The sequence below is a fragment of the Telmatherina bonti genome, assembly GCF_933228915.1.
Source record: "Telmatherina bonti genome assembly, chromosome: 24".
Classification (NCBI taxonomy): Eukaryota; Metazoa; Chordata; class Actinopteri; order Atheriniformes; family Telmatherinidae; genus Telmatherina; species Telmatherina bonti.
In genome coordinates this window covers 29858613-29885702 of record NC_136633.1, presented here as the reverse complement: position 1 = coordinate 29885702, position 27090 = coordinate 29858613, and the positions used below count along the sequence as shown (strand labels likewise).

At 49.0% G+C, this 27090-nt stretch overlaps 1 protein-coding gene across 1 annotated transcript in view; it reads left to right on the top strand.

The window, feature by feature from the left end:
* Positions 1 to 27090, top strand: part of LOC306774175 (voltage-gated inwardly rectifying potassium channel KCNH7-like) — a gene marked incomplete at its 5' end in the record, with an annotated part of 230609 nt that overhangs the window by 25790 nt on the left and 177729 nt on the right. Inside the window, 4 exons of the mRNA XM_079264155.1 lie at positions 9177 to 9197; positions 9807 to 9830; positions 10768 to 10982; positions 21373 to 21798. Coding sequence (XP_079120281.1) covers positions 9177 to 9197; positions 9807 to 9830; positions 10768 to 10982; positions 21373 to 21798 — 686 coding nt within the window. The remainder of the gene's footprint in view (positions 1 to 9176; positions 9198 to 9806; positions 9831 to 10767; positions 10983 to 21372; positions 21799 to 27090) is intronic.

The following is a 27090-nucleotide window of genomic DNA, read 5'->3' as shown; positions in this document are numbered from 1 at the left end:
GCGGCGTGGGGACATAAACCTGGTTTGCGGTAAACAAACCATTTGGACGGCGGCGTGGGGACATAAACCTGGTTTGCGGTAAACGAACCATTTGGACGGCGGCGTGGGGACATAAACCTGGTTTGCGGTAAACGAACCATTTGGACGGCGACGTGGGGACATAAACCTGGTTTGCGGTAAACAAACCATTTGGACGGCGGCGTGGGGACATAAACCTGGTTTGCGGTAAACGAACCATTTGGACGGCGGCGTGGGGACAAAAACCTGGTTTGCGGTAAACAAACCATTTGGACGGCGGCGTGGGGACATAAACCTGGTTTGCGGTAAACGAACCATTTGGACGGCGGCGTGGGGACATAAACCTGGTTTGCGGTAAACGAACCATTTGGACGGCGGCGTGGGGACATAAACCTGGTTTGCGGTAAACGAACCATTTGGACGGCGACGTGGGGACATAAACCTGGTTTGCGGTAAACGAACCATTTGGACGGCGGCGTGGGGACATAAACCTGGTTTGCGGTAAACAAACCATTTGGACGGCGGCGTGGGGACATAAACCTGGTTTGCGGTAAACGAACCATTTGGACGGCGGCGTGGGGACATAAACCTGGTTTGCGGTAAGCGAACCATTTGGACGGCGGCGTGGGGACAAAAACCTGGTTTGCGGTAAACGAACCATTTGGACGGCGGCGTGGGGACATAAACCTGGTTTGCGGTAAACGAACCATTTGGACGGCGGCGTGGGGACATAAACCTGGTTTGCGGTAAACGAACCATTTGGACGGCGGCGTGGGGACATAAACCTGGTTTGCGGTAAACGAACCATTTGGACGGCGGCGTGGGGACAAAAACCTGGTTTGCTGTAAACGAACCATTTGGACGGCGGCGTGGGGACATAAACCTGGTTTGCGGTAAACGAACCATTTGGACGGCGGCGTGGGGACATAAACCTGGTTTGCGGTAAACGAACCATTTGGACGGCGGCGTGGGGACAACAACCTGGTTTGCGGTAAACGAACCATTTGGACGGCGACGTGGGGACATAAACCTGGTTTGCGGTATATGAACCATTTGGACGGCGGCGTGGGGACATAAACCTGGTTTGCGGTAAACGAACCATTTGGACGGCGGCGTGGGGACATAAACCTGGTTTGCGGTAAACGAACCATTTGGACGGCGGCGTGGGGACAAAAACCTGGTTTGCGGTAAACGAACCATTTGGACGGCGACGTGGGGACATAAACCTGGTTTGCGGTATATGAACCATTTGGACGGCGGCGTGGGGACATAAACCTGGTTTGCGGTAAACGAACCATTTGGACGGCGACGTGGGGACATAAACCTGGTTTGCGGTATATGAACCATTTGGACGGCGGCGTGGGGACATAAACCTGGTTTGCGGTAAACGAACCATTTGGACGGCGGCGTGGGGACATAAACCTGGTTTGCGGTAAACGAACCATTTGGACGGCGGCGTGGGGACATAAACCTGGTTTGCGGTAAACGAACCATTTGGACGGCGGCGTGGGGACATAAACCTGGTTTGCGGTAAACGAACCATTTGGACGGCGGCGTGGGGACATAAACCTGGTTTGCGGTAAACGAACCATTTGGACGGCGACGTGGGGACATAAACCTGGTTTGCGGTAAACGAACCATTTGGACGGCGGCGTGGGGACATAAACCTGGTTTGCGGTAAACGAACCATTTGGACGGCGGCGTGGGGACAAAAACCTGGTTTGCGGTAAACGAACCATTTGGACGGCGGCGTGGGGACATAAACCTGGTTTGCGGTAAACAAACCATTTGGACGGCGGCGTGGGGACAAAAACCTGGTTTGCGGTAAACAAACCATTTGGACGGCGGCGTGGGGACAAAAACCTGGTTTGCGGTAAACGAACCATTTGGACGGCGGCGTGGGGACAAAAACCTGGTTTGCGGTAAACGAACCATTTGGACGGCGGCGTGGGGACATAAACCTGGTTTGCGGTAAACAAACCATTTGGACGGCGGCGTGGGGACATAAACCTGGTTTGCGGTAAACGAACCATTTGGACGGCGGCGTGGGGACATAAACCTGGTTTGCGGTAAACGAACCATTTGGACGGCGACGTGGGGACATAAACCTGGTTTGCGGTAAACAAACCATTTGGACGGCGGCGTGGGGACATAAACCTGGTTTGCGGTAAACGAACCATTTGGACGGCGGCGTGGGGACAAAAACCTGGTTTGCGGTAAACAAACCATTTGGACGGCGGCGTGGGGACATAAACCTGGTTTGCGGTAAACGAACCATTTGGACGGCGGCGTGGGGACAAAAACCTGGTTTGCGGTAAACAAACCATTTGGACGGCGGCGTGGGGACATAAACCTGGTTTGCGGTAAACGAACCATTTGGACGGCGGCGTGGGGACATAAACCTGGTTTGCGGTAAACGAACCATTTGGACGGCGGCGTGGGGACATAAACCTGGTTTGCGGTAAACGAACCATTTGGACGGCGACGTGGGGACATAAACCTGGTTTGCGGTAAACGAACCATTTGGACGGCGGCGTGGGGACATAAACCTGGTTTGCGGTAAACAAACCATTTGGACGGCGGCGTGGGGACATAAACCTGGTTTGCGGTAAACGAACCATTTGGACGGCGGCGTGGGGACATAAACCTGGTTTGCGGTAAGCGAACCATTTGGACGGCGGCGTGGGGACAAAAACCTGGTTTGCGGTAAACGAACCATTTGGACGGCGGCGTGGGGACATAAACCTGGTTTGCGGTAAACGAACCATTTGGACGGCGGCGTGGGGACATAAACCTGGTTTGCGGTAAACGAACCATTTGGACGGCGGCGTGGGGACATAAACCTGGTTTGCGGTAAACGAACCATTTGGACGGCGGCGTGGGGACAAAAACCTGGTTTGCTGTAAACGAACCATTTGGACGGCGGCGTGGGGACATAAACCTGGTTTGCGGTAAACGAACCATTTGGACGGCGGCGTGGGGACATAAACCTGGTTTGCGGTAAACGAACCATTTGGACGGCGGCGTGGGGACAACAACCTGGTTTGCGGTAAACGAACCATTTGGACGGCGACGTGGGGACATAAACCTGGTTTGCGGTATATGAACCATTTGGACGGCGGCGTGGGGACATAAACCTGGTTTGCGGTAAACGAACCATTTGGACGGCGGCGTGGGGACATAAACCTGGTTTGCGGTAAACGAACCATTTGGACGGCGGCGTGGGGACAAAAACCTGGTTTGCGGTAAACGAACCATTTGGACGGCGACGTGGGGACATAAACCTGGTTTGCGGTATATGAACCATTTGGACGGCGGCGTGGGGACATAAACCTGGTTTGCGGTAAACGAACCATTTGGACGGCGACGTGGGGACATAAACCTGGTTTGCGGTATATGAACCATTTGGACGGCGGCGTGGGGACATAAACCTGGTTTGCGGTAAACGAACCATTTGGACGGCGGCGTGGGGACATAAACCTGGTTTGCGGTAAACGAACCATTTGGACGGCGGCGTGGGGACATAAACCTGGTTTGCGGTAAACGAACCATTTGGACGGCGGCGTGGGGACATAAACCTGGTTTGCGGTAAACGAACCATTTGGACGGCGGCGTGGGGACATAAACCTGGTTTGCGGTAAACGAACCATTTGGACGGCGACGTGGGGACATAAACCTGGTTTGCGGTAAACGAACCATTTGGACGGCGGCGTGGGGACATAAACCTGGTTTGCGGTAAACGAACCATTTGGACGGCGGCGTGGGGACAAAAACCTGGTTTGCGGTAAACGAACCATTTGGACGGCGGCGTGGGGACATAAACCTGGTTTGCGGTAAACGAACCATTTGGACGGCGGCGTGGGGACAAAAACCTGGTTTGCGGTAAACAAACCATTTGGACGGCGGCGTGGGGACAAAAACCTGGTTTGCGGTAAACGAACCATTTGGACGGCGGCGTGGGGACAAAAACCTGGTTTGCGGTAAACGAACCATTTGGACGGCGGCGTGGGGACATAAACCTGGTTTGCGGTAAACAAACCATTTGGACGGCGGCGTGGGGACATAAACCTGGTTTGCGGTATATGAACCATTTGGACGGCGGCGTGGGGACATAAACCTGGTTTGCGGTAAACGAACCATTTGGACGGCGGCGTGGGGACATAAACCTGGTTTGCGGTAAACGAACCATTTGGACGGCGGCGTGGGGACATAAACCTGGTTTGCGGTAAACGAACCATTTGGACGGCGGCGTGGGGACATAAACCTGGTTTGCGGTAAACGAACCATTTGGACGGCGGCGTGGGGACAAAAACCTGGTTTGCGGTAAACGAACCATTTGGACGGCGGCGTGGGGACATAAACCTGGTTTGCGGTAAACAAACCATTTGGACGGCGGCGTGGGGACATAAACCTGGTTTGCGGTAAACGAACCATTTGGACGGCGGCGTGGGGACATAAACCTGGTTTGCGGTAAACGAACCATTTGGACGGCGACGTGGGGACATAAACCTGGTTTGCGGTAAACAAACCATTTGGACGGCGGCGTGGGGACATAAACCTGGTTTGCGGTAAACGAACCATTTGGACGGCGGCGTGGGGACAAAAACCTGGTTTGCGGTAAACAAACCATTTGGACGGCGGCGTGGGGACATAAACCTGGTTTGCGGTAAACGAACCATTTGGACGGCGGCGTGGGGACATAAACCTGGTTTGCGGTAAACAAACCATTTGGACGGCGGCGTGGGGACATAAACCTGGTTTGCGGTAAACGAACCATTTGGACGGCGGCGTGGGGACATAAACCTGGTTTGCGGTAAGCGAACCATTTGGACGGCGGCGTGGGGACAAAAACCTGGTTTGCGGTAAACGAACCATTTGGACGGCGGCGTGGGGACATAAACCTGGTTTGCGGTAAACGAACCATTTGGACGGCGGCGTGGGGACATAAACCTGGTTTGCGGTAAACGAACCATTTGGACGGCGGCGTGGGGACATAAACCTGGTTTGCGGTAAACGAACCATTTGGACGGCGGCGTGGGGACAAAAACCTGGTTTGCTGTAAACGAACCATTTGGACGGCGCCGTGGGGACATAAACCTGGTTTGCGGTAAACGAACCATTTGGACGGCGGCGTGGGGACATAAACCTGGTTTGCGGTAAACGAACCATTTGGACGGCGGCGTGGGGACAACAACCTGGTTTGCGGTAAACGAACCATTTGGACGGCGACGTGGGGACATAAACCTGGTTTGCGGTATATGAACCATTTGGACGGCGGCGTGGGGACATAAACCTGGTTTGCGGTAAACGAACCATTTGGACGGCGGCGTGGGGACATAAACCTGGTTTGCGGTAAACGAACCATTTGGACGGCGGCGTGGGGACAAAAACCTGGTTTGCGGTAAACGAACCATTTGGACGGCGACGTGGGGACATAAACCTGGTTTGCGGTATATGAACCATTTGGACGGCGGCGTGGGGACATAAACCTGGTTTGCGGTAAACGAACCATTTGGACGGCGACGTGGGGACATAAACCTGGTTTGCGGTATATGAACCATTTGGACGGCGGCGTGGGGACATAAACCTGGTTTGCGGTAAACGAACCATTTGGACGGCGGCGTGGGGACATAAACCTGGTTTGCGGTAAACGAACCATTTGGACGGCGGCGTGGGGACATAAACCTGGTTTGCGGTAAACGAACCATTTGGACGGCGGCGTGGGGACATAAACCTGGTTTGCGGTAAACGAACCATTTGGACGGCGGCGTGGGGACATAAACCTGGTTTGCGGTAAACGAACCATTTGGACGGCGACGTGGGGACATAAACCTGGTTTGCGGTAAACGAACCATTTGGACGGCGGCGTGGGGACATAAACCTGGTTTGCGGTAAACGAACCATTTGGACGGCGGCGTGGGGACAAAAACCTGGTTTGCGGTAAACGAACCATTTGGACGGCGGCGTGGGGACATAAACCTGGTTTGCGGTAAACGAACCATTTGGACGGCGGCGTGGGGACAAAAACCTGGTTTGCGGTAAACAAACCATTTGGACGGCGGCGTGGGGACAAAAACCTGGTTTGCGGTAAACGAACCATTTGGACGGCGGCGTGGGGACAAAAACCTGGTTTGCGGTAAACGAACCATTTGGACGGCGGCGTGGGGACATAAACCTGGTTTGCGGTAAACAAACCATTTGGACGGCGGCGTGGGGACATAAACCTGGTTTGCGGTAAACGAACCATTTGGACGGCGGCGTGGGGACATAAACCTGGTTTGCGGTAAACGAACCATTTGGACGGCGACGTGGGGACATAAACCTGGTTTGCGGTAAACAAACCATTTGGACGGCGGCGTGGGGACATAAACCTGGTTTGCGGTAAACGAACCATTTGGACGGCGGCGTGGGGACAAAAACCTGGTTTGCGGTAAACAAACCATTTGGACGGCGGCGTGGGGACATAAACCTGGTTTGCGGTAAACGAACCATTTGGACGGCGGCGTGGGGACATAAACCTGGTTTGCGGTAAACGAACCATTTGGACGGCGGCGTGGGGACATAAACCTGGTTTGCGGTAAACGAACCATTTGGACGGCGACGTGGGGACATAAACCTGGTTTGCGGTAAACGAACCATTTGGACGGCGACGTGGGGACATAAACCTGGTTTGCGGTAAACGAACCATTTGGACGGCGGCGTGGGGACATAAACCTGGTTTGCGGTAAACGAACCATTTGGACGGCGACGTGGGGACATAAACCTGGTTTGCGGTAAACGAACCATTTGGACGGCGGCGTGGGGACATAAACCTGGTTTGCGGTAAACGAACCATTTGGACGGCGGCGTGGGGACATAAACCTGGTTTCCGGTAAACGAACCATTTGGACGGCGGCGTGGGGACAAAAACCTGGTTTGCGGTAAACGAACCATTTGGACGGCGGCGTGGGGACATAAACCTGGTTTGCGGTAAACAAACCATTTGGACGGCGGCGTGGGGACATAAACCTGGTTTGCGGTAAACAACCCATTTGGACGGCGGCGTGGGGACATAAACCTGGTTTGCGGTAAACAAACCATTTGGACGGCGGCGTGGGGACATAAACCTGGTTTGCGGTAAACGAACCATTTGGACGGCGGCGTGGGGACATAAACCTGGTTTGCGGTAAACGAACCATTTGGACGGCGGCGTGGGGACATAAACCTGGTTTGCGGTAAACGAACCATTTGGACGGCGGCGTGGGGACAAAAACCTGGTTTGCGGTAAACGAACCATTTGGACGGCGGCGTGGGGACATAAACCTGGTTTGCGGTAAACGAACCATTTGGACGGCGGCGTGGGGACATAAACCTGGTTTGCGGTAAACGAACCATTTGGACGGCGGCGTGGGGACATAAACCTGGTTTGCGGTAAACAAACCATTTGGACGGTGGCGTGGGGACATAAACCTGGTTTGCGGTAAACGAACCATTTGGACGGCGGCGTGGGGACAAAACCCTGGTTTGCGGTAAACAAACCATTTGGACGGCGGCCTGGGGACATAAACCTGGTTTGCGGTAAACAAACCATTTGGACGGCGGCGTGGGGACAAAAACCTGGTTTGCGGTAAACAAACCATTTGGACGGCGGCGTGGGGACATAAACCTGGTTTGCGGTAAACGAACCATTTGGACGGCGGCGTGGGGACATAAACCTGGTTTGCGGTAAACAAACCATTTGGACGGCGGCGTGGGGACAAAAACCTGGTTTGCGGTAAACGAACCATTTGGACGGCGGCGTGGGGACATAAACCTGGTTTGCGGTAAACGAACCATTTGGACGGCGGCGTGGGGACATAAACCTGGTTTGCGGTAAACGAACCATTTGGACGGCGGCGTGGGGACATAAACCTGGTTTGCGGTAAACGAACCATTTGGACGGCGGCCTGGGGACATAAACCTGGTTTGCGGTAAACGAACCATTTGGACGGCGGCGTGGGGACATAAACCTGGTTTGCGGTAAACGAACCATTTGGACGGCGGCGTGGGGACAAAAACCTGGTTTGCGGTAAACGAACCATTTGGACGGCGGCGTGGGGACATAAACCTGGTTTGCGGTAAACGAACCATTTGGACGGCGGCGTGGGGACATAAACCTGGTTTGCGGTAAACGAACCATTTGGACGGCGGCGTGGGGACAAAAACCTGGTTTGCGGTAAACGAACCATTTGGACGGCGGCGTGGGGACATAAACCTGGTTTGCGGTAAACGAACCATTTGGACAGCGGCGTGGGGACATTAACCTGGTTTGCGGTAAACGAACCATTTGGACGGCGGCGTGGGGACATAAACCTGGTTTGCGGTAAACGAACCATTTGGACGGCGGCGTGGGGACATAAACCTGGTTTGCGGTAAACGAACCATTTGGACGGCGGCGTGGGGACATAAACCTGGTTTGCGGTAAAGGAACCATTTGGACGGCGGCGTGGGGACATAAACCTGGTTTGCGGTAAAGGAACCATTTGGACGGCGGCGTGGGGCCATGTGGGTTTCTGGAAGAACCTGTGTGGCCTCTGTGGGCGGGTTCTTTGCCAGGTTCCTCCCAGTCCAAACCCGCCATGATCCGAGTCTCTACATCCGTCTGGACCAGAGTCTGGTGGAATGAAGGTCTCTGTGATGGACCAGGAACACCTTCAGCCCCTGCATGTTGCGAACCGTAGCTAGTTTTACCAACACAAACCCGGTCGCAGCTTTCATGGTTCATCGTCCCGTTTGGTGTCGTCATGGTGACGGTTTCTATGTTTAGTTGGGATTTTCTAGCGCCATGCAGATGTCTGGAGCGCAGCGCTAGCCTCAGGTAACGGGGGGCAGGTCTTTTCTGCAGCGTGTGTTTTCCAGCTGGTCGGTGTTTTACCGAACCTCCTGATTCCGTCGTCCTGAAAGACGAAACGGAAATAAAAGCAGCGCCTAGATCTTCCCTGCAGGGTTTTATTTTTGCCCTCATTTAGCCGGGGGGTTGAGGCCTTGTTTCCTGTTTCAGTCGGGCCCACCCCCTAACGACCAGCCGACATGGTAATACGTCTACGGCGCAGTAATGAATTGTGCATGCAGACTGTTTAATGCGTCACCCATTCATCATCCCCCCTTTCTCCCTGTTTCCTCCGCTGCCGCCATCGCAGATAACGGTCGCAGTATCAAAGGTAACCGACAGCGAGCTGCTGTATCAATCTGTTAGATCAGCCGTGTATGATGCCTGCTGCATGACTTTCCCACACATCCAGCGCCTCGGTGGCGAGCAGCAGCGTCTTCTCTAAACGCTGGCTCAGAGCTCAACGGCTGGGTCTGGCTGCACGGCCCCCGCCGGCCCCGCCGCCCGCGGGAAGCCTCCGTACGGCGGCGCGGGACTTGTGCACGAGCTTGCATGAAGCAACACTTTGTCTTTGTCTCCTGCCTGTTGATGAGAATCAGTGATCTTTATGGATGCTGCCTCCCTCTGTCCCTGCAGAAAGCAGAGTGTAAATGTTTCCTGATGCAGTCGCAGCGTTACGATGCATGTCTTCAGCTTTCTGAACACCAGTCACAAGTTTGTTTATATGCACCTGAGATGCTGTAGCTCTTATTCCAGAGGTGTCAAACTGGTTGTCAGGTTAGTCTGACATGAGCAGGAATCCTCCTGCGGGCCGGATCGGGGCCTCTGGGGGCCGGGTCTGACCCCTGAGCCGTATGTTTGACACCTCTCCACATTGTCCAGCCAACATCCTGATGCCGTTTCCCTCCTCTGCCTCCTCTCTCTCTCCTGGCTTTGCTAGTGTCGCGCTCCTGGATGGCCGGCGGTACGGCTTCAGCTGCTTTGCTTCTCCTCTTTCTGACGGTGGCATGTATTAACGCCCCCCATCCTGTCTGTTTCTCTGTCCTCCACTCTGCATCACTGTGCTGTTCCTGGCGAGAAGGGAGAGAAAAGCTGAGCGACCTTCATCTGCTGCCTGAATCAGCAGTTCTCTCCTTGCACCGCTTCCATCAGGTCACATGTCAGTGTGCGGTGCTGTCACATGTCGTTGCAGCGGCCAGTGCTTCATGAGAGACCGGAGACTTCCCGTCTCCAAGTCGCTCTGCCTCCTGCATTGGACTTGTGGACAGCATTGTCTTATTTCACTAGTTTTACTTTCACCCTTAAAACTGCTTTATTGTCAAGTGTAACATGTAGATGTAGCACCCCGGTTTCCACGGTGACGTGACGTTTCCACGGTGACGTGACGTTTCCATGTAGAGATGAAAATCAAGGTCTCTTAGCATCATAGTAGTGAAAGTGATGAAGATGTGATAAGTAATGGTTTCATCATGGGATTCTAGATTTATCATACACATCAAGCACCATCAACCCTGGACCTCTTGGACCATCATCTTGCAGCTTTTAGAAGTAAAACATAAAACCTGCAGGGTGTTTGCCCAAAATATCAGAAGTGGGTGATCCCTGCCGCACAGGTTGTCTGGATTATAAACCTCCTGAATGAAGATAAATGGCTGGAAGAGTCAGATTTCCATCACAGTTACTCTGATCGTAGAGTTTTAAGGGTTAAAAAGACAGTTGAAGGTACATATTTTGTACCTCAGTGAATGTTGTGTTATGTGTGTGTTGTGTTGTGTCCCTTCCCCGTCATCCATATCACACCATCATAAACAAACACCAGACATTCCTGTGATGTCTCCAGTCACCGTGACACTACAGCTAGTTCCTAGACCCTTACGGATGGTGTTCCCACTCTCTTTCAGGACCTCTGAGTCAGATCAGATCCAGCCTGTTGGGTTCCACGTCCGACTCCAACCTCAACAAGTACAGCACCATTAACAAGATACCCCTCATCACCCTCAACTTCTCTGAGGTCAACAATGAAAAGAAGTGCCCTTCCCCTCCTTCCTCTGAGAAGACCATCATTGCCCCGAAGGTCAAGGACCGCTCACACAACGTCACAGACAAGGTTACTCAGGTAAGACTGGGAAACTATGTTGGGATCCTGAGCTTACTTCTGTAAGTCTCATGTTGCATCGATGCTTGATGCTGCCTGGTAGCTTACAGCGTAACACTGGCCATGCATGCTTTAGATATTTCCAACTCCAGCACATCAGATACAGATTCATCGTCAAACCTACTAACGAGCTATTCAGTCGGGTGGAAACATCTCAAACCTGCAGGGCCAGGCTCCCTGAGGTTCAGGGTTGAGGGAGATTAGCGAAGATCACAGAATTAGTCTCAGTTTGTGACGTTAGAATATCTCCCAGCTCAGCCGCCGTTCTTGTTCTGGAGTCTCAGAGCCTTGATGCTTCACACCAGTTTACCCAAGTGGGCCGACTGCACCCTCCAAGCACCGCAGTAGCAAAACAACTGAACGAAACGGGCCACATCTCGCCCATATCAACCATATATCACACTGTATCCTGAGTGGAATGGACACCCACCTTCCAGGGTTGGGAGGATCAATCTAACTATTGATAATATCAAACCCAACATTGGTGTTGATGCTGATCGATACTAGTGTGATGACATCAATGCCTACTGCGATGTGAATAAAGTGTCTTTGGTGGGTTCGGTTCGCTCATCTCACTGAGATATTGTTAAAGTTTGTTTAATAAATAAATAATGGATTAATTCTGGAAAATAAAAAATCACATTGACAGTCCTCTCCCTTTAGAGCAGTGATGTTCCCGGGAGCATCTTTCACTATATCGCTGATAATCTGGTTCACACTGCAGCTGAAAAACGCCATCGGATCGTTCTTACCCGCCCCTTCTAAATGATTGGACGGTGACATGTCAGTCAGACTCGCCTGCCATCCAACCTCTCTGCCTCGAATCGCGCTCAGAGGCTTGGACCTCCTGTAAAGGCAACAGACAGAGCCAGATCTTGGCTAGCTATGTGAGCTAGCGCTCTGCATTGAAATACACACGGAAACTAGCTCTCTATGCCGCCCGGCGCTCGTGAACCCTCTGGAACAACATCGCCTGTTCCTGGGCTTTGGAGGCGTGGCTTCAGGGGAACTCTTTACAAAGGGGTTTGGATGTTTGGATTGTGTATTTTAAAGGTGTAACGTTTCAGGACCTGCTTTTTCCAGGATCTCCTGAGCTGCTTTTAATGCACCGGATATCTGAACAATACCAAATCTGGCAGTATGGCACACCACTTCTGTTTGTAGTCAGATCAGAAATAATTTCTTTGATCCTCATAAGAGTTTGGTTGCACCTTCACAGCTCCCCAAGCCAGCTCTGGTTTCTAAGCAAACAAAGCCACACAAAGAAGTACTTCTATGCTCTACTTTTTAATACAGATGTACTGATGTGTGTAATCTGCAGAATCTGTGAGGACCCGAAGGCTGATGGCGGGAATCCAACTGACCATATGTATCAACTTTCCTTATCTAGACCAAAAAAAGACTTTCCTACGTTACCATCTGGACCAATCATCAGGCTTGAGACAAAAGGACTGTCTGGCATGAAACCTAGAAAACATTCTAACAGAAAACAGACTATTGGAGCTGAAGTTAGTCAGTATAACCAGATGTAGTCATCACGCCCAGGTAATGCTGATTGCTATACCTGTTGTCTTAAGTGTTGGGACAGCTTCTCATTAAACTCAGTGGGAACATGTCCACAAACTTATGACCAAACAGATTTCCTGCTCAGCCTTGTGTCTGTGATGTGCCGATGGTCTGAGTGACTTCTACAGTCTCCATTTACATCTTTAATGATTTCCCACATAATGTTATTAACAGTTAAAGAATGAATTCACATTTCCACATAAATTCTGCATCATGATGTGTCCAAAACAATTTTCCCTTCTGTTGGAAAAATCTTGTAATTATGATATTGTGAGCCTTTGTTGCGGTCAGATGGTCCGAATAATGTTTGTAGAGAGAAGTTCTACTTCAAAGTGTCTGGAAATGCAAACATCTACAAAGGACATTACCTCTCTGATGGAGATTGGCGTCCTAAACCTCACTCTGGGGGTCCTACTCCTAGAACAACCAGGTCCAAAGGCTGGGGTCACTTGGTCTGCTGGCTTGTGTGAACTCCTTGCAGCACGTAAAACTTTTGTACCTTCTCACTGATCTGGGAGTCTGGCGTTCATTTGGTGATTTTTCTCCAACATCTTCCCAAATACAGACAGAATTGTTCAGGGTGGTATACCGGTGATGTTATGGGACAGTTTGTTGGTTTAAACAACCTAAACTACGTTGGGAATGTGTTGCAGCAGGTTTGAGGGGGGGGTTCATGGCTGCACCACCAAACCGGTAGCTGTGTTGCTGGAAAGGTTAAATGAAGAATACATGGAGAAAGGTTAGAAAGTGAAGCTGTAGCAGAAGCTAAAGATGAACATGGCAGGAAAAAAAGCATGAAATCATACAAGTCAATGTAACGAAGCAGCTGCCCGTTACCTTAAGTGTTTTAAGTAATAAAAGAAAAATAATAAAAATTTAAAGTAATGGTGGCACATTTGGGTTTGGTTTAGGCACATTTGCACTTTATTCATATTTGTTCACAGTTAATATTCAATCATGGAATCATGCAAATGTTTATTAATATTTACCAATGTCATTTGTTTTCCAGACAGCTGTGGAGGAAAGAAATTATTAAATGTGTAGATGTGGGATTGTAATGGCTGTTAGCTCACCTGGTTGGTGTCCTCTTCCTTGGTTTATTCAGGCAAATGTTTCCCTAAGGGCCTGAACACTTTTTAAAGGTTCCAGGAGAGGCCATCAAGCAGATGGGTGGGGCTCAGACCAAGGGCACTTGGGTTTTAAGTTTGGGAAATGGTTTTGGGCTTATTTATTTAAATTTATACTATCTATGGGTAGGTTTTTTTTATATATTTATAACAATTCCTTTAGGGAGTTGGTTTTAAAATGTATTAAAAGGTATTTGTTATATGGGAAGCACCTCTGTTGGGTTGAAGGTGGTTTAGCCCAATCAGCAGCAGAAGGGATAAATGGGGCCATTTGGGCTCATTGGCGAGGGCTGCTGGTGGAGATGAGGCTGCTCCACAAACCATTGGTGATTCCCCTGGTCTTAATACTTACCTCTCCAAACAAATAAAGACGTTTGAATTGGAGTCTTTTTGAGTGAATGTCACTGATTCCAGCCGCACAGAGGCAAGCATTCTTCACAGTCAACTTCAGACTGACTTCTACTAGTTGGAGAAGGCTCAGAGGAGAGATGGGATGAAGATGACTGCTGAATTAGCCATTGTTAGCTGAACTGCTTGAGTTCAGAAGCGCAGCTTTAAAATGAGAGCAGATAAGGGACAAAAGGCTGCAAACATTACAGGGTTCTTCAAACCTTCACAGATTTTCAGTTCTGCACGTGCAATATTCCACATGTTGGGGAGTTAAATGTGACTTCAGTGAAAACAAACATGGCAGATGAACAGGAAGCAATAACAGTTGTTTTTGGCCTTGTCCTTCCTGGAATAAAAACAAAAATAACGATTATGGACAAAGTCGCGGAGAATGTGGGCTGTATGCATTACAGCTAAATAAAACCAGCTAAATGTCAGAGATAGCTCAGAGTGTCAATGCTAGCACCAGCGCTAGCCAGTCAAAAATATTAGTAACGTTACCACAGTAATGGTTTGGCAACCTTTACAACTACCAGTGATGGTCATATCAGTGCTCCCTTTCAGTAAGGAGTAATCTGATTACTGCTGCTATCGTTACGTTACTCCCAAAATTACACCAATCTTCCTTTAGTCAGCGGAGTTATTCGCGTCTTGATTGGTTATTTGGGTTGCAGTGATATTACACAGTGGGTGTGCTCGGGTCTTCTCACACACTTCAGGATTCCTCTTCATTATTTATGCTCTCTCCTGAGCAGAAAAAACACTCGTAACACACCCTAGACCACAGAACATCCAACACCATGTTGTTTGCAACAGTCAGGCCTTTGCTGGCTCGAGTCGTAGGAGAAGATCGGGACAAAACTTTGCTCAATTATCCTGCAGTGTGAACCCATCTTCAAACTTCTTGAGGACTCAGTTTTTTTATTATTCATCATTATTTATTATTCATGTGCAGATTGAAACTCATCACAATGTTCATCGTAGCTTCATTTTCTACCATTACAAACCAGATTTGCACAGACCGACTCATCAGATTACATCCACACCTCGCTCTGCCCTCTGAGCACCTCAGCTCGATTAAGGAAACTCTGCATCTCATTTGCCAGAACAGTAGAGGAGTGTGTCACTTCAGGAGAATCAGTGATACCCTTACAGCTGCCAGACAGTTTCCAGAGCTCGGGTCAGATTCCTAAAGTTACAGTCAGGGATAGAGGTCATTGCCACCGTCCTTACCGGGGCTTAGATGAAGCAACGAATAGACGAGGAATTCAAGATAATGTGTTCCCAGGGGTGAGCCAGAGCTGCCCCAAACCACTGATTGGGTCTCAGTTTACCATTTTTGCCTGTGAAAACAGTATCGGATAGAGGACACAGAAATTGACCCCTGTCTATTCTCACAGGGAAGTTCAGCTGAAGGCCTGAGACGGTAAAAATAGCGCATGCTATACTGCCAAGTCAGGAGGGCGAGTAGTGTTGTCTCCTCCATTATGTTGACAACCTGTAAATTAGCTGTAGAATACATCAGTGTGTTGCCTCAATAATGGCCCTTTTCCATCAGTATCAGCTTAACTCGCCTCAGCTCGGTTTGTAGGGTTTTCCAGGCTTTTGGACCCGCTTACCCGTACTTTTCTGTAACTCCTCAGCCCAGGTTCTAAGCTCGCTGAGTCGGGTTGTGTGTGACGTCGTCAGACTGCATGCCGCTATTGGTCAGGGGCGCGGCCAATCAGAGGTCAGGGAGTGACATCACTGGAAGAGCGACTCCAACTCACAAGTTGTTTACGTCATGTGACAAGCAATGGCTCAACGAAAGTCTGTTCCGTGGTCCAACTCTGAGGTGGAGACGTTTCTTTGGTTGCTGAGGAAATGATGCAGAGGGAACCAGATGGAGCGACACCAAATGAAAAAATCTATCAAGACCTTTCTGATTCAATGGCTACACACGAGTACCAAAGGAGATTCCAGCAGCGTCGAGAGAAGCTGAAAAAGTTCCAAAGTGACTATCAGCAGATAAAGGACCACAATGGTTGGAGTGGATCAAACAGATGAGACTGGAAGTGGTTCCAACAAATGGAAACGATTTATGGTCAGCGACCGGCGAGCCACAGACCGAGTAGCAGGTTGCCTGTAGGTCCTGTGTTGTTATAGAGCTTGTCGTGCACAACACTGACATCAGTGATTTCACTCAAACCCCGCCCATTTTACAACTGGTACTAAATTTTAATGGAAACGAAACTGAGCTGAGACGAGTTGAGGCGAGTTACGTTGAGAAGCTGATACTAATGGAAAAGAGGCACAAGTATCTCCATATTCCGCCAGAGGTCCATCTACGAGTACTTCCTCAGGTACAAAGATTAAATTACTCTATTGTTTCAGATGACATGTTCTCTTAATATTTTGTGCTAAATCAATATTTTAGTTTTATCTAGTTCTATCTTTATCTAAATGGAATAAAAGACCCGTAGCAAAAGTTTGGGAACCCTCGTAATGTTCGCTTTACCAAAAATCACAGCTTGCAGAAATTCTATGTAGCCGGGAAGTTTTTCCCATCCTTACTTCCTAATTCTGTCCATTCTGGAATTCCAGTCTGATTCATACATATGATTCCTTGGTAGGGTTTCTAGGTATGGTTCTTAGGTAGGGTTCTTATGTTCTATTCTATTCTATTCTGCAGCCATTTAGATGCTTTTATCCAAAGCGACTTACATTTGAGAGTGAGAACAACACAAGCAGGAAATTAAACAGTAGAGAACATCGTAGGAAGAAGCTGGTGGACTGTCCAGTTGGACGCAGGTCCTTCCATGAATCTACAGGGTTTTTTTTGGTTTTTTTGTTCTTTGTTTACTCCGTTCCCACCCCATAATATCACCTATGTTAAAATACAAAGAATTAATACCATGAAGTTTGTTGCAAAGAACTGGGCTAAGTTCTCCAACTTTCCAACAAATACAGCTAAACTAAGTGTTGAAGTTCTCCTTAAAGAGCTGAGTCTTCAGCTGGGTCTTAAAAGTAGACAGGGACTCTGCAGAGCGGACAGAGTTTAGGAGATCATTCCATCATCGTGGAACAACAGAGGAAAAGAGTCTGGCTGGTGATTTAGTCCCACGTTGTGGTGGTAACACGAGGCGTCTTTCCCTGGTGGAACGTAGCTGTGGAGAGGGAGTGTAGGTCTGGATTAGGGAGTGAACGTAGACGGGAGCCGTTTAAGTTATGTATGTTTCCTAGGTAGGGGTCTTAAGCATGACTCCTAGGTACATTCCTAGGTATGGTTCTTTGGGAGGGTTCTTAGATAGGGTTCCTATGTAGGGTTCTTAGGTATGCTTCCAAGGTATGGTTTTTGGGTAAGGTTCCTAGGTAAGGTTCCTAGGTAGGGTTCTTAGGGAGGGTTCCTAGGTAGGGTTCCTAGGTATGGTTCTTAGGTATGATTCCAAGGTATGGTTCCTAGGGAGGGTTCTTAGGTATGATTCATAGGTATGGTACCTAGGTAGGCTTCTTAGGTATGATTCCTAGGTATGGTTCCTAGGTAGGCTTCTTAGGTATGATTCCAAGGTTTGGTTCCTAGGGAGGGTTCTTAGGTATGATTCCTAGGTAGGGTTCCTAGGTAGGGTTCCAAGGTATGGTCCTTAGGTATGATTCCTAGGTATGGTACCTAGGTAGGCTTCTTAGGTATGATTCCAAGGTATGGTTCCTAGGGAGGGTTCTTGGGTATGATTCATAGGTATGGTTCTTTGGTATGGTTCCTAGGTATGGTTCCTAGGTAGGCTTCTTAGGTATGATTCCAAGGTATGGTTCCTAGGGAGGGTTCTTGGGTATGATTCATAGGTATGGTTCTTTAGTATGGTTCCTAGGTAGGGTTCTTAGGTATGATTCCAAGGTATGGTTCCTAGGTGTGCTTCTTTGGTATGATTCCTAGGTATGGTTCCTAGGTAGGCTTCTTAGGTATGATTCCTAGGTATGGTTCCTAGACATGGTTCTTAGGTATGGTTCCTAGATCAGGTTTCTGGGTCTATTAACGCATTTCTAATGGCATTGAGGTCAGGAGACAACCTGGGTCCGGCTGAAACCTTTATCTTGTGCTTCAAAGTGGCATTTTGGTTGTGTTTAGAATAATTATCCTGTTTTCATCTTCTACTTCTTTCCAGATGGTTTTTGTTTTTGTCCATAATTTTCTGAAACTTTGTGGAACTAATTCCTCTGGGTACTTGTTAGATAGTAGCGATAACCTCATTAGTCCACGTGCTGTTTCCACATGAAGTATCAGGGTCATTAAGGTGTTCCCATAGAAACCTGTAACGCTGAACTTTGGGGGTTTTGTGTTTCATGAAAGCCCTTTTTGTGCAGGTGTAAACCCTCCTGGTGGTCCTTTGCAGTCAGACGAGAGTTTCGATTCACCTTTCTAGCAGTCCTCTCTGAATGTTTTCTTGGTCTTTGTTCCAACATCCATTGTTCCTGTTAGCCGACATTTCTTAATTATGCTTTATTATGAAAACACTATGTTATCCTCTCACAGCCTTCACCTGCTTTGAGTATCTTAATTTTCAGGGTGCTATAGGCACTGCTGAGCTTGGTGTGCTCATCTTTCACAGTTTAAGCCTGTAAACATTTTCCAACACGTCTAGCTGAGAAGAACACGACAGCAGATGTCTTGAAAGCACCTCTGAGGTTCTGTATCGGTGTGAGACAATGATCAAGGCCCTGAACAGACACGTTCTCTGCTGGCCTTGGCTGCCTTACAGTGACCAGGCAGATGGAGGGTTCAACCAGGAGGCTGGTCAGCTAAGAAAGGAAGCTCATTTCTTGTTTCTCTGAACGTGTCAGTGCAAGTGGCTAGTTGCCACACACGCCTCCGGTGCTGAATGCTCTCCAATAAAGGTGGATTATCACCACAAGGTAGTTTCTGTCCATTCACTGCTGCTCTCCGTATGAACTAAAGGACAAGGACATGGCTGAATAACTGTAAACACCACAGTGATCAGACCAGCTGTGATTAGCTCAGTCATCGCCAGATTACTAATACATTGTCCCACTCTACAACACTGAAGATTTCAACCACATATAAACAACAGGGAAGGGAGGCTAGCGAAGGTAGCGTTAGCTTGAAATGAATAAATTCTCCTGTTTTCATTGAAGTGCCTTTCCCTCACATCCATGCGCTCTGATAATCGTTCAGTAGCCAAACAGAGACTTGCAGAAACATGGAACATTCCTGTTCTTTAGTCCTGGCAGAGCAGACAGAACCAGAGGCCCAAGAGAAGCTTCTGGTCATTTGTATGATGTCTGAGGCCATGCAGAGCAAGCTTTCCATTGTTGTGCAAGAGACTTCCTTTGCACATAGCTACAGTAGGTACAGTAAATAATAGGAATGAGATATTTTATTCAGACAGACTGGCTTCACACCGTGATCTGGAGCCAGCCAAGCGACTCGGCCTTTTAGCTGGACAAGGGGTAAGGTGTCCGGCCAGAACCGTCCGGCCAGGTGAACATCAGCAGTTTGGTTGATTCACATAGAAATCACATTTATAGAACACAAATCTCCGGTTAGCCTCACAGAAAACCACGTTTCTGTCAAACTCGTGGTTTTTCTTTTCATCCTGTCGATCTAAATATCACTTTTAGTCAAGCGCCATATTGATAAATAATTGATCAGATCCCTTTTGTGTGCTTGGGTTTCTGAACGGTTTTAAAGGTTATTCCACATCAGAGGCTAATAGCATTTGACCCCGTCCGTCCAGTGAAGGAAGGACTTCCTAAAAACCACTTGAGGAGTCCCTCCATCCACCCCGCCTCCCCTCTCACCGATCACAGGATTAATAAAGGAGATCTGTGCTGAGATAAGAACATGTAAATGATGAAGGTGAACAGAAAGTCATCTGGGTGTCTCCCATCATAATTCTGTCCTCACAGCTTCACCTTTCGACTGGAAGCACTCAGTCAACACTGAGAAGAATGCATGCGTCCTCGAGCTGCACGTATAGCCACCTCCAAGTCGCCGATGTTGCCGCGGCGACTCGGAGGAAACGTGCATAGCGACGCTATCTTCATCCTTCATACCGCTGGAATGACGGCAGATCAGCGTTTCCGAGTTTCTTCTTCTGATTTGTTTCTCTCACTTCCAGCATTTCTAGGAGAGGAATCCCCCCTCCAGGTTTCTGCCGTATCAGACGGTATCGTGTCCTGCTGTTACACGCATTCATTTTTAACACGTTAATTCTGCCGTAATCAATTATAGTTAACGTGTTTAAGTCCCGCCGCTAGTGTTAACATGTGCAACTTGACTACAGAAATCTCAGGGTTCAGCGTGTGATGGGCTTCACGTGCTGCATGAGAAAAATCTTTACTGATCTCCAGTCATGTCAGACGTGTAAATTCTAAGGAAATACTGCAGAGAGATAACCAGCTAAATGCTAATCTGCTATAGGTGATAGCAACTCTTGAGTCCGGGGGGGGGGGCATCTAACTCAGACGTACGTGGGATCGGCTGAAATTCTTAAATCTTAATAAAACCATCATCAGACAGAGTTGAGACAAATGTAAGTTGGGTATAAAGTCATGGAGATTCTGCTCGGTTGTGTGGTTGGACAGGCTGTGACCATATGCTTTTGTCCCGATTCGATTCCCATTTTTTGGGTGCCAATTTGATTTAAATTGCGATTCTCACAATTCTCTATTGCTGATTTTTGTAGATTTAAAAAAAAAAAAAAATGTATAAAATTTTTTATTTTGCTCGTCATTTTGTAGCCAGACCATCATTCTGCTGCTATAACGCCCAATATTACAAGTAAAAAGATCAATAAAAACTATAAAAATGACCAAAATTTTAGTGTGCATTAATTTTATTTAAAAAAAAAAAAAATTAAAATTGTGATGAAAAAAATCCGGATTTCCGATGTTTTGATTCGATTTTGCCACCCCTACAAGGCAGTATTTACTGCATCTCGTGTTTCTGCTGAGTTTTTCTCCACTTTTTATCTTCTGGACTAAACAGTATCCTCCACCACAGAAGAAGAGCTGGTGATGCGTTTAAAGAGAGTGGGACAGATCGGATTCAACTGAAATCCACCTCGCTACGTCTTCGTTAAACCTGCGTAACCAGATAACGCCCACATGCTGCTTTTATGGAGGTTGTCGTCTCCTCAGCAGACTTTTAAAGGCTAATAAATGATCATGTGCAAAAATAAAAGGGTTTCTTTTGATTGGTCGACAGTTTGTAATGTTTTCTTTTTGGTAATTTTCCAGCAGAAACCCTCCAGTCATGTTTCGTTGCTTCGCAGGTCCTCTCTCTGGGTGCAGACGTGTTGCCCGAGTACAAGCTGCAGACGCCGCGCATCGATAAGTGGACCATCCTCCATTACAGCCCCTTCAAAGCCGTGTGGGACTGGCTGATCCTGCTGCTGGTCATCTACACCGCCATTTTCACCCCCTACTCCGCCGCCTTCCTCCTCAACGACATCGAGGAGCAGCGGAGGCGGAAGTGCGGCTACTCCTGCTCTCCGCTCAACGTGGTGGATCTGATCGTGGACATTATGTTCATCGTGGACATCCTCATCAACTTCAGGACCACCTACGTTAACTGCAACGAGGAAGTGGTCAGCCACCCGGCCAAGATCGCCATCCATTACTTCAAAGGATGGTTTCTCATAGATATGGTGGCGGCCATCCCGTTTGACCTGCTTATCTTTGGCTCAGGATCGGACGAGGTGAGCGAGACCCTAAAACCAGTTTTTTGTTTTTACTGCTCTGTCTATTCGCTGTTCTCACAAAAACAACTCCTTTCTGCTCGCCTGCTGATCTTTGGCTGCTCCTGATTGGACGTTACCGTCAGTTTAAGCTCTCTGATTGGTGGAAAGTCTGACAGGAAGTGTCTTCATCATCATGTCCAGGTGAAAATAGAGGTCTCTTAGCAACATAGTAGTGATGGTGATGAAGCTGTGATAAATAATGGTGGATTTACCATCTAGAGTCTCTGAATAAACACTACATGTTGTGTGTGAGAGATGAAAAGGGAGAGCCCAGTGCATCATGGGACTTCTCTCGGCAGCCTTAGCCTGTGGCAGCATTACTTGGAGATGGACGACCACTGCAGACAATGAGATTTAAGGAAGTTTAAAGGCTGATCTGTAAAGTAGAGAAGGTGGCTGGTTCCTGCAGAGAGGGGCCTGGTATTCCTCCTGACTCTGGAAACCATTAGAAACCTGAGTAAACCAGTCTGAGGGCGAAGGGCTCTGTGGGGAACCTCACCAAGCAGACGACAAGACGTGAGATTTCACCCAACTGTCCTGCTTCAGCGGCTATAAGACCTCAGACAGGAAGGGAAGTTTGGACACAGCTGGATCCAGCTGCCAGTCAGGTGTCTTGGAGCAGGGAAACATGGAAAACTGCAGGGTTGTGGCCCTTAAGGATGGGAGCTGGACACACCTGGTCTCGGCCAACCAATAAGCTTCGTCCTGCTTTTATTCTTCTTGGTCAGGGGTTGTTTTAGCAAATATCACCCCCTGGTGGGCCGTTGTTGGAACTGCATGACGCCCATACGGTTCGGTCCGTTGGAGGTTCGGAGGTTCCGCTAGACTCAGTACACACTTTGTCCCAGACTGGGTCTGTGTTCACGCTGCAGGGAATGAGATGTTCCAGTGTCTGCCAGAGGAGGCGCTGGATCAGAAGTTACTGTGAGTGTAGGGCCAGCCTCCACGGCCAGCATGCAGGGCCCGAGTGTAGGGCCAGCCTCCAGGGCCAGCATGCAGGGCCCGAGTGTAGGGCCAGCCTCCAGGGCCAGCATGCAGGGCTCGAGTGTAGGGCCAGCCTCCACGGCCAGCATGCAGGGCCCGAGTGTAGGGCCAGCCTCCACGGCCAGCATGCAGGGCCCGAGTGTAGGGCCAGCCTCCAGGGCCAGCATGCAGGGCCCGAATGTAGGGCCAGCCTCCAGGGCCAGCATGCAGGGCCCGAGTGTAGGGCCAGCCTCCAGGGCCAGCATGCAGGGCCCGAGTGTAGGGCCAGCCTCCAGGGCCAGCATGCAGGGCCCGAGTGTAGGGCCAGCCTCCACGGCCAGCATGCAGGGCCCGACTGTAGGGCCAGCCTCCACGGCCAGCATGCAGGGCCCGACTGTAGGGCCAGCCTCCACGGCCATCATGCAGGGCCCGACTGTAGGGCCAGCCTCCACGGCCATCATGCAGGGCCCGACTGTAGGGCCAGCCTCCACGGCCATCATGCAGGGCCCGAGTGTAGGGCCAGCCTCCACGGCCAGCATGCAGGGCCCGAGTGTAGGGCCAGCCTCCACGGCCAGCATGCAGGGCCCGACTGTAGGGCCAGCCTCCACGGCCAGCATGCAGGGTCCGATTGTAGGGCCAGCATGCAGGGTCCGACTGTAGGGCCAGCCTCAAGGGCCAGCATGCAGGGCCCGACTGTAGGGCCAGCCTCAAGGGCCAGCATGCAGGGCCCGACTGTAGGGCCAGCCTCAAGGGCCAGCATGCAGGGCCCAAGGCAGTCCAAGTTGCCTTCTCAACAACACTGCTGGAAAGAAACTGTTTTGTTCATGAAGGTCTGAGGGAGATTGCTAAACTTATTTAATGCAGCAAAGTCAGCCAACAGTTCCACCGCAACACAAGCTGCTAATAGTCATTATTGTTTCTTTTTCAGCCTGTTTTTATTGTTTCCTGTCACATTTCATTCAGTCTGAATTATACAGTGACTCTGACCCTGTTGAATAAAATATAGAAAGTTTTGCTTCACACGACTGAACGAGATCAAAAATTAAAAAGCTTAAATGCTTTTGCATCTTTTAAAGGACATCCTTAGACATAATGTTTTTGGCAAACGCAGTGTATCTGATGCTCAGGTCGCCTTTCTGAGTCTCCCGTTGCCTTTTTCTTGGATATTTACACAACACACACTATTTCCATGTTTCCACACGTCTTCCTGCTACTATCTACCTGCTGTCCTCACTGCAGCACCTCCACCTCAGCTGCATCCTAAACGTCTTCCTGGCTTTATTCCAGCCATAGAGGATCATTATTTTCCTGCTTTTCTCATCACTTGTTGATCTTTGGCTGCTCCTGATTGGACGTTACCGTCAGTTTAAGCTCTCTGATTGGTGGAAAGTCTGACAGAAAGTGTCTTCATCATCATGTCCAGGTGAAAATAGAGGTCTCTTAGCAACATGGTAGTGATGGTGATGAAGATGTGATAAATAATGGTGGATTTACCATCTAGAGTCTCTGAATAAACACTACATCTGGATTGTAGACCTCCTGGACGGATAGAAACGCTGGAAAACCTCCGTAGACCAGCTGGAGGGTCACATGACCATCACAGTTCCACACTGCTGGTCCTGACTGGGGAGGACGTGGACCTGACGGGGGAGGACCTGGGGGGGTCTGATTCGTGGTGCAGGTTAAAGATCACATTCAGGGTTGGAACAGTTTAGAAACTGTTGTGGTTTCTCCGTTCAACATGAGAAGAAGGTGTGAAAGTTTTCCATCAGGTCTAAACGTGACTCGGCCTCGATGGGATCCTCTGTCAGGGTTAGAACCCCCCCGCCTGCTGAGTGAGTCTGCTGGTCCATCATGGTGTATCAGGACTGCTGTGAGTGGCGGCTGGAGGAAAAAGAGCAGACAGCTGAGTGGCGTGACGAGCGTCCTCATCACAGACTGGTGCGCTGACAGGATGTGTTCCCGTTCCAGCTTGTGTCCAAAGCGTGCTGTCAGGATGAAGAAACGCTCTAAATGTGGTATTTTCAGCAGCTCTGGCAACAGAAACTGAAAATGAGGCATCCATGCACAGTTTTGGGGGTTTGTTATCGGAGCGTTTTATTCAGCAGCTCGGTTATTTTTAGACATAATCCCATGCACCTTGGTTGCCTGGAAACCTGATCCAACAATATGTTGAGTTTCTCTCCATCTGAGGTGAGTCAGCAGTGAAGCCTCCGGTGAAGGCGATGAAGGATGTGAGGACAGCAGGACGGCAAATGAAAGAAAAACCTGTGGGGCTGGATTTACCTACAGGAGTCATCTCAACCTCATTTTCATCTCAATGGTCCGTCCTGATGGGACGCCATGTCTACAGAGCTCCAGTCTGAGAGGAATGCAAATGATGGAGGTTCACGTGAAATGTATACCAGAAGTCAAATCCTGTTTATGCATTTAACTAGGGCTGGGCCAAAACATAAAATCTACGATTTTTTTAAACCAAATCCGATTTTAATCCATTTTTTCCTTTTACTGAAAAGGAAAAAAATTACAAATGTCAAAAATGATTCTTTTTCAAAAATGCCTTTATTGCAGTCAGCCTAAAAGTTTACCTGAATATAAAGTGCAACTAAACAAGCTGTTAAACTGGATTATAAAAAGAGATGCAGGCGCTGTAAACATTGTACTTGGTGCGTTTCCACTGTGATAGTTTTTAACCTTTTATCATACATTTAAGAAAAGGCCTCACTTCACCTGTGTCACTTTATTCTAAAATATAAAACTAATATTAAATGAAAATGCCTCCTCTTGGAAGAAAAATAGTGATTCCTGGCGATGAGCCTGTCAGCAGCATCAGACCCCTGTGGCATGCGCCCCCTCCCACACTGAAAACCCTGCGTTTCCATCACACCTAGAAACTTTGCAAAAACTAAACATCGCCATAAAAACTGCTGCTATGAAAGTTTTTACGATCTCAGGAGGTTTTTCAGACATTTTCATACAGAAATATACTGCAGGAGTGGAATGGAAACACTTTTATTATGTTTACGTGTCCGCAGACATGGGGGGGGGGGGGGTCGTGACGTGGGGGGGTCGTGACCAGTTAATTCCCGGTAAAGATGACGCGGTGTGGAATAAACAGCCAATTTCAGAGATTTAGAAAAGAAAATGAGGGAGAAAAGCTTAGAAAATCCGACACAAATTCTCCGTATCAAGTAGAAAACCATAAAATAACGCTACGTGTCCACTCTGCGTTAACCGCTTTGTTTGTAAAATCTCACAAGAGAAACAAGATTTTACGAAACGTGATGCTAATGTGCTAAACATTGTTCAATGGAAACACCCACAAATAACAGTTGTTGTTGTTGGTCGAAACGTACAAATATCGTTTTTATTTAGCAAAACAAATGTAATGGAAACGCAGACGGGGCGCTTGTTTCTAGCTGCCATGTTGTGTTTATGTGTTTCTGTGGGAAACCAGCGGGAGTCTGACGTCACTATAAGCTACGGAAGCCCAAAAGGTGCTGGAGGGGCAAAAAAAATCCCAATTTTCATAAACATAAACAGCAAATTCGAATTAATTGATTAAATCGATTAATCGCCCAGCCCTACATTTAACCCTTAAAACTCAAAGTAGCTTTTATTATAGTTGGTTTAAAAACATGAATCTGCCTGTCGACGCTGAATCCAGAAACAGTCTCCATGTTTCCACACGTCTTCCTGCTACCATCTACCTGCTGTCCTCACTGCAGCACCTCCACCTCAGCTGCATCCCAAACGTCTTCTTGGCTTTATTCCAGCCATAGAGGATCATTATTTTCCTGCTTTCCTGACACTCAGAGCGTAACTTGAAGTGGCAGCGGCTGTGCTCTCTGGACAGATGGATGGACAGACTGATCAGCAAGAGGTACATGCTGCAATTCGCCTCAACCCCCCCGCGGTTCCACGGGGTTCTGGAGACGGTACTGTGCCCCCATGATCAGCAGGTCGCCCTCCAGTTGGAGCTGCAGGAGCTTCTGCTGAAAGGCGTCATCAAACCAGGCTTTTAGGCATGATGCCGGTGGGTCACGTGGCCGTGCCTCTAGGTCTCCTCCACAGAGATGGTTCACACGTCTGCAGATAGATCTCTCAGGAGAGGCGCGTGATTGTGATTCCTTCCTCTGTGGCAGCTGACCTGGCTCACTGGTGAAATCCCCACAGTTTATCCAAAGTCTCTGAGCAAACAGACTTCTCATGTTTCAGTTTTTACGGATGCGTCCCTCTCAGGCTGGTGGAGACGTGTCCGTCCCAGGTGGTGGGAGGACAATGGCA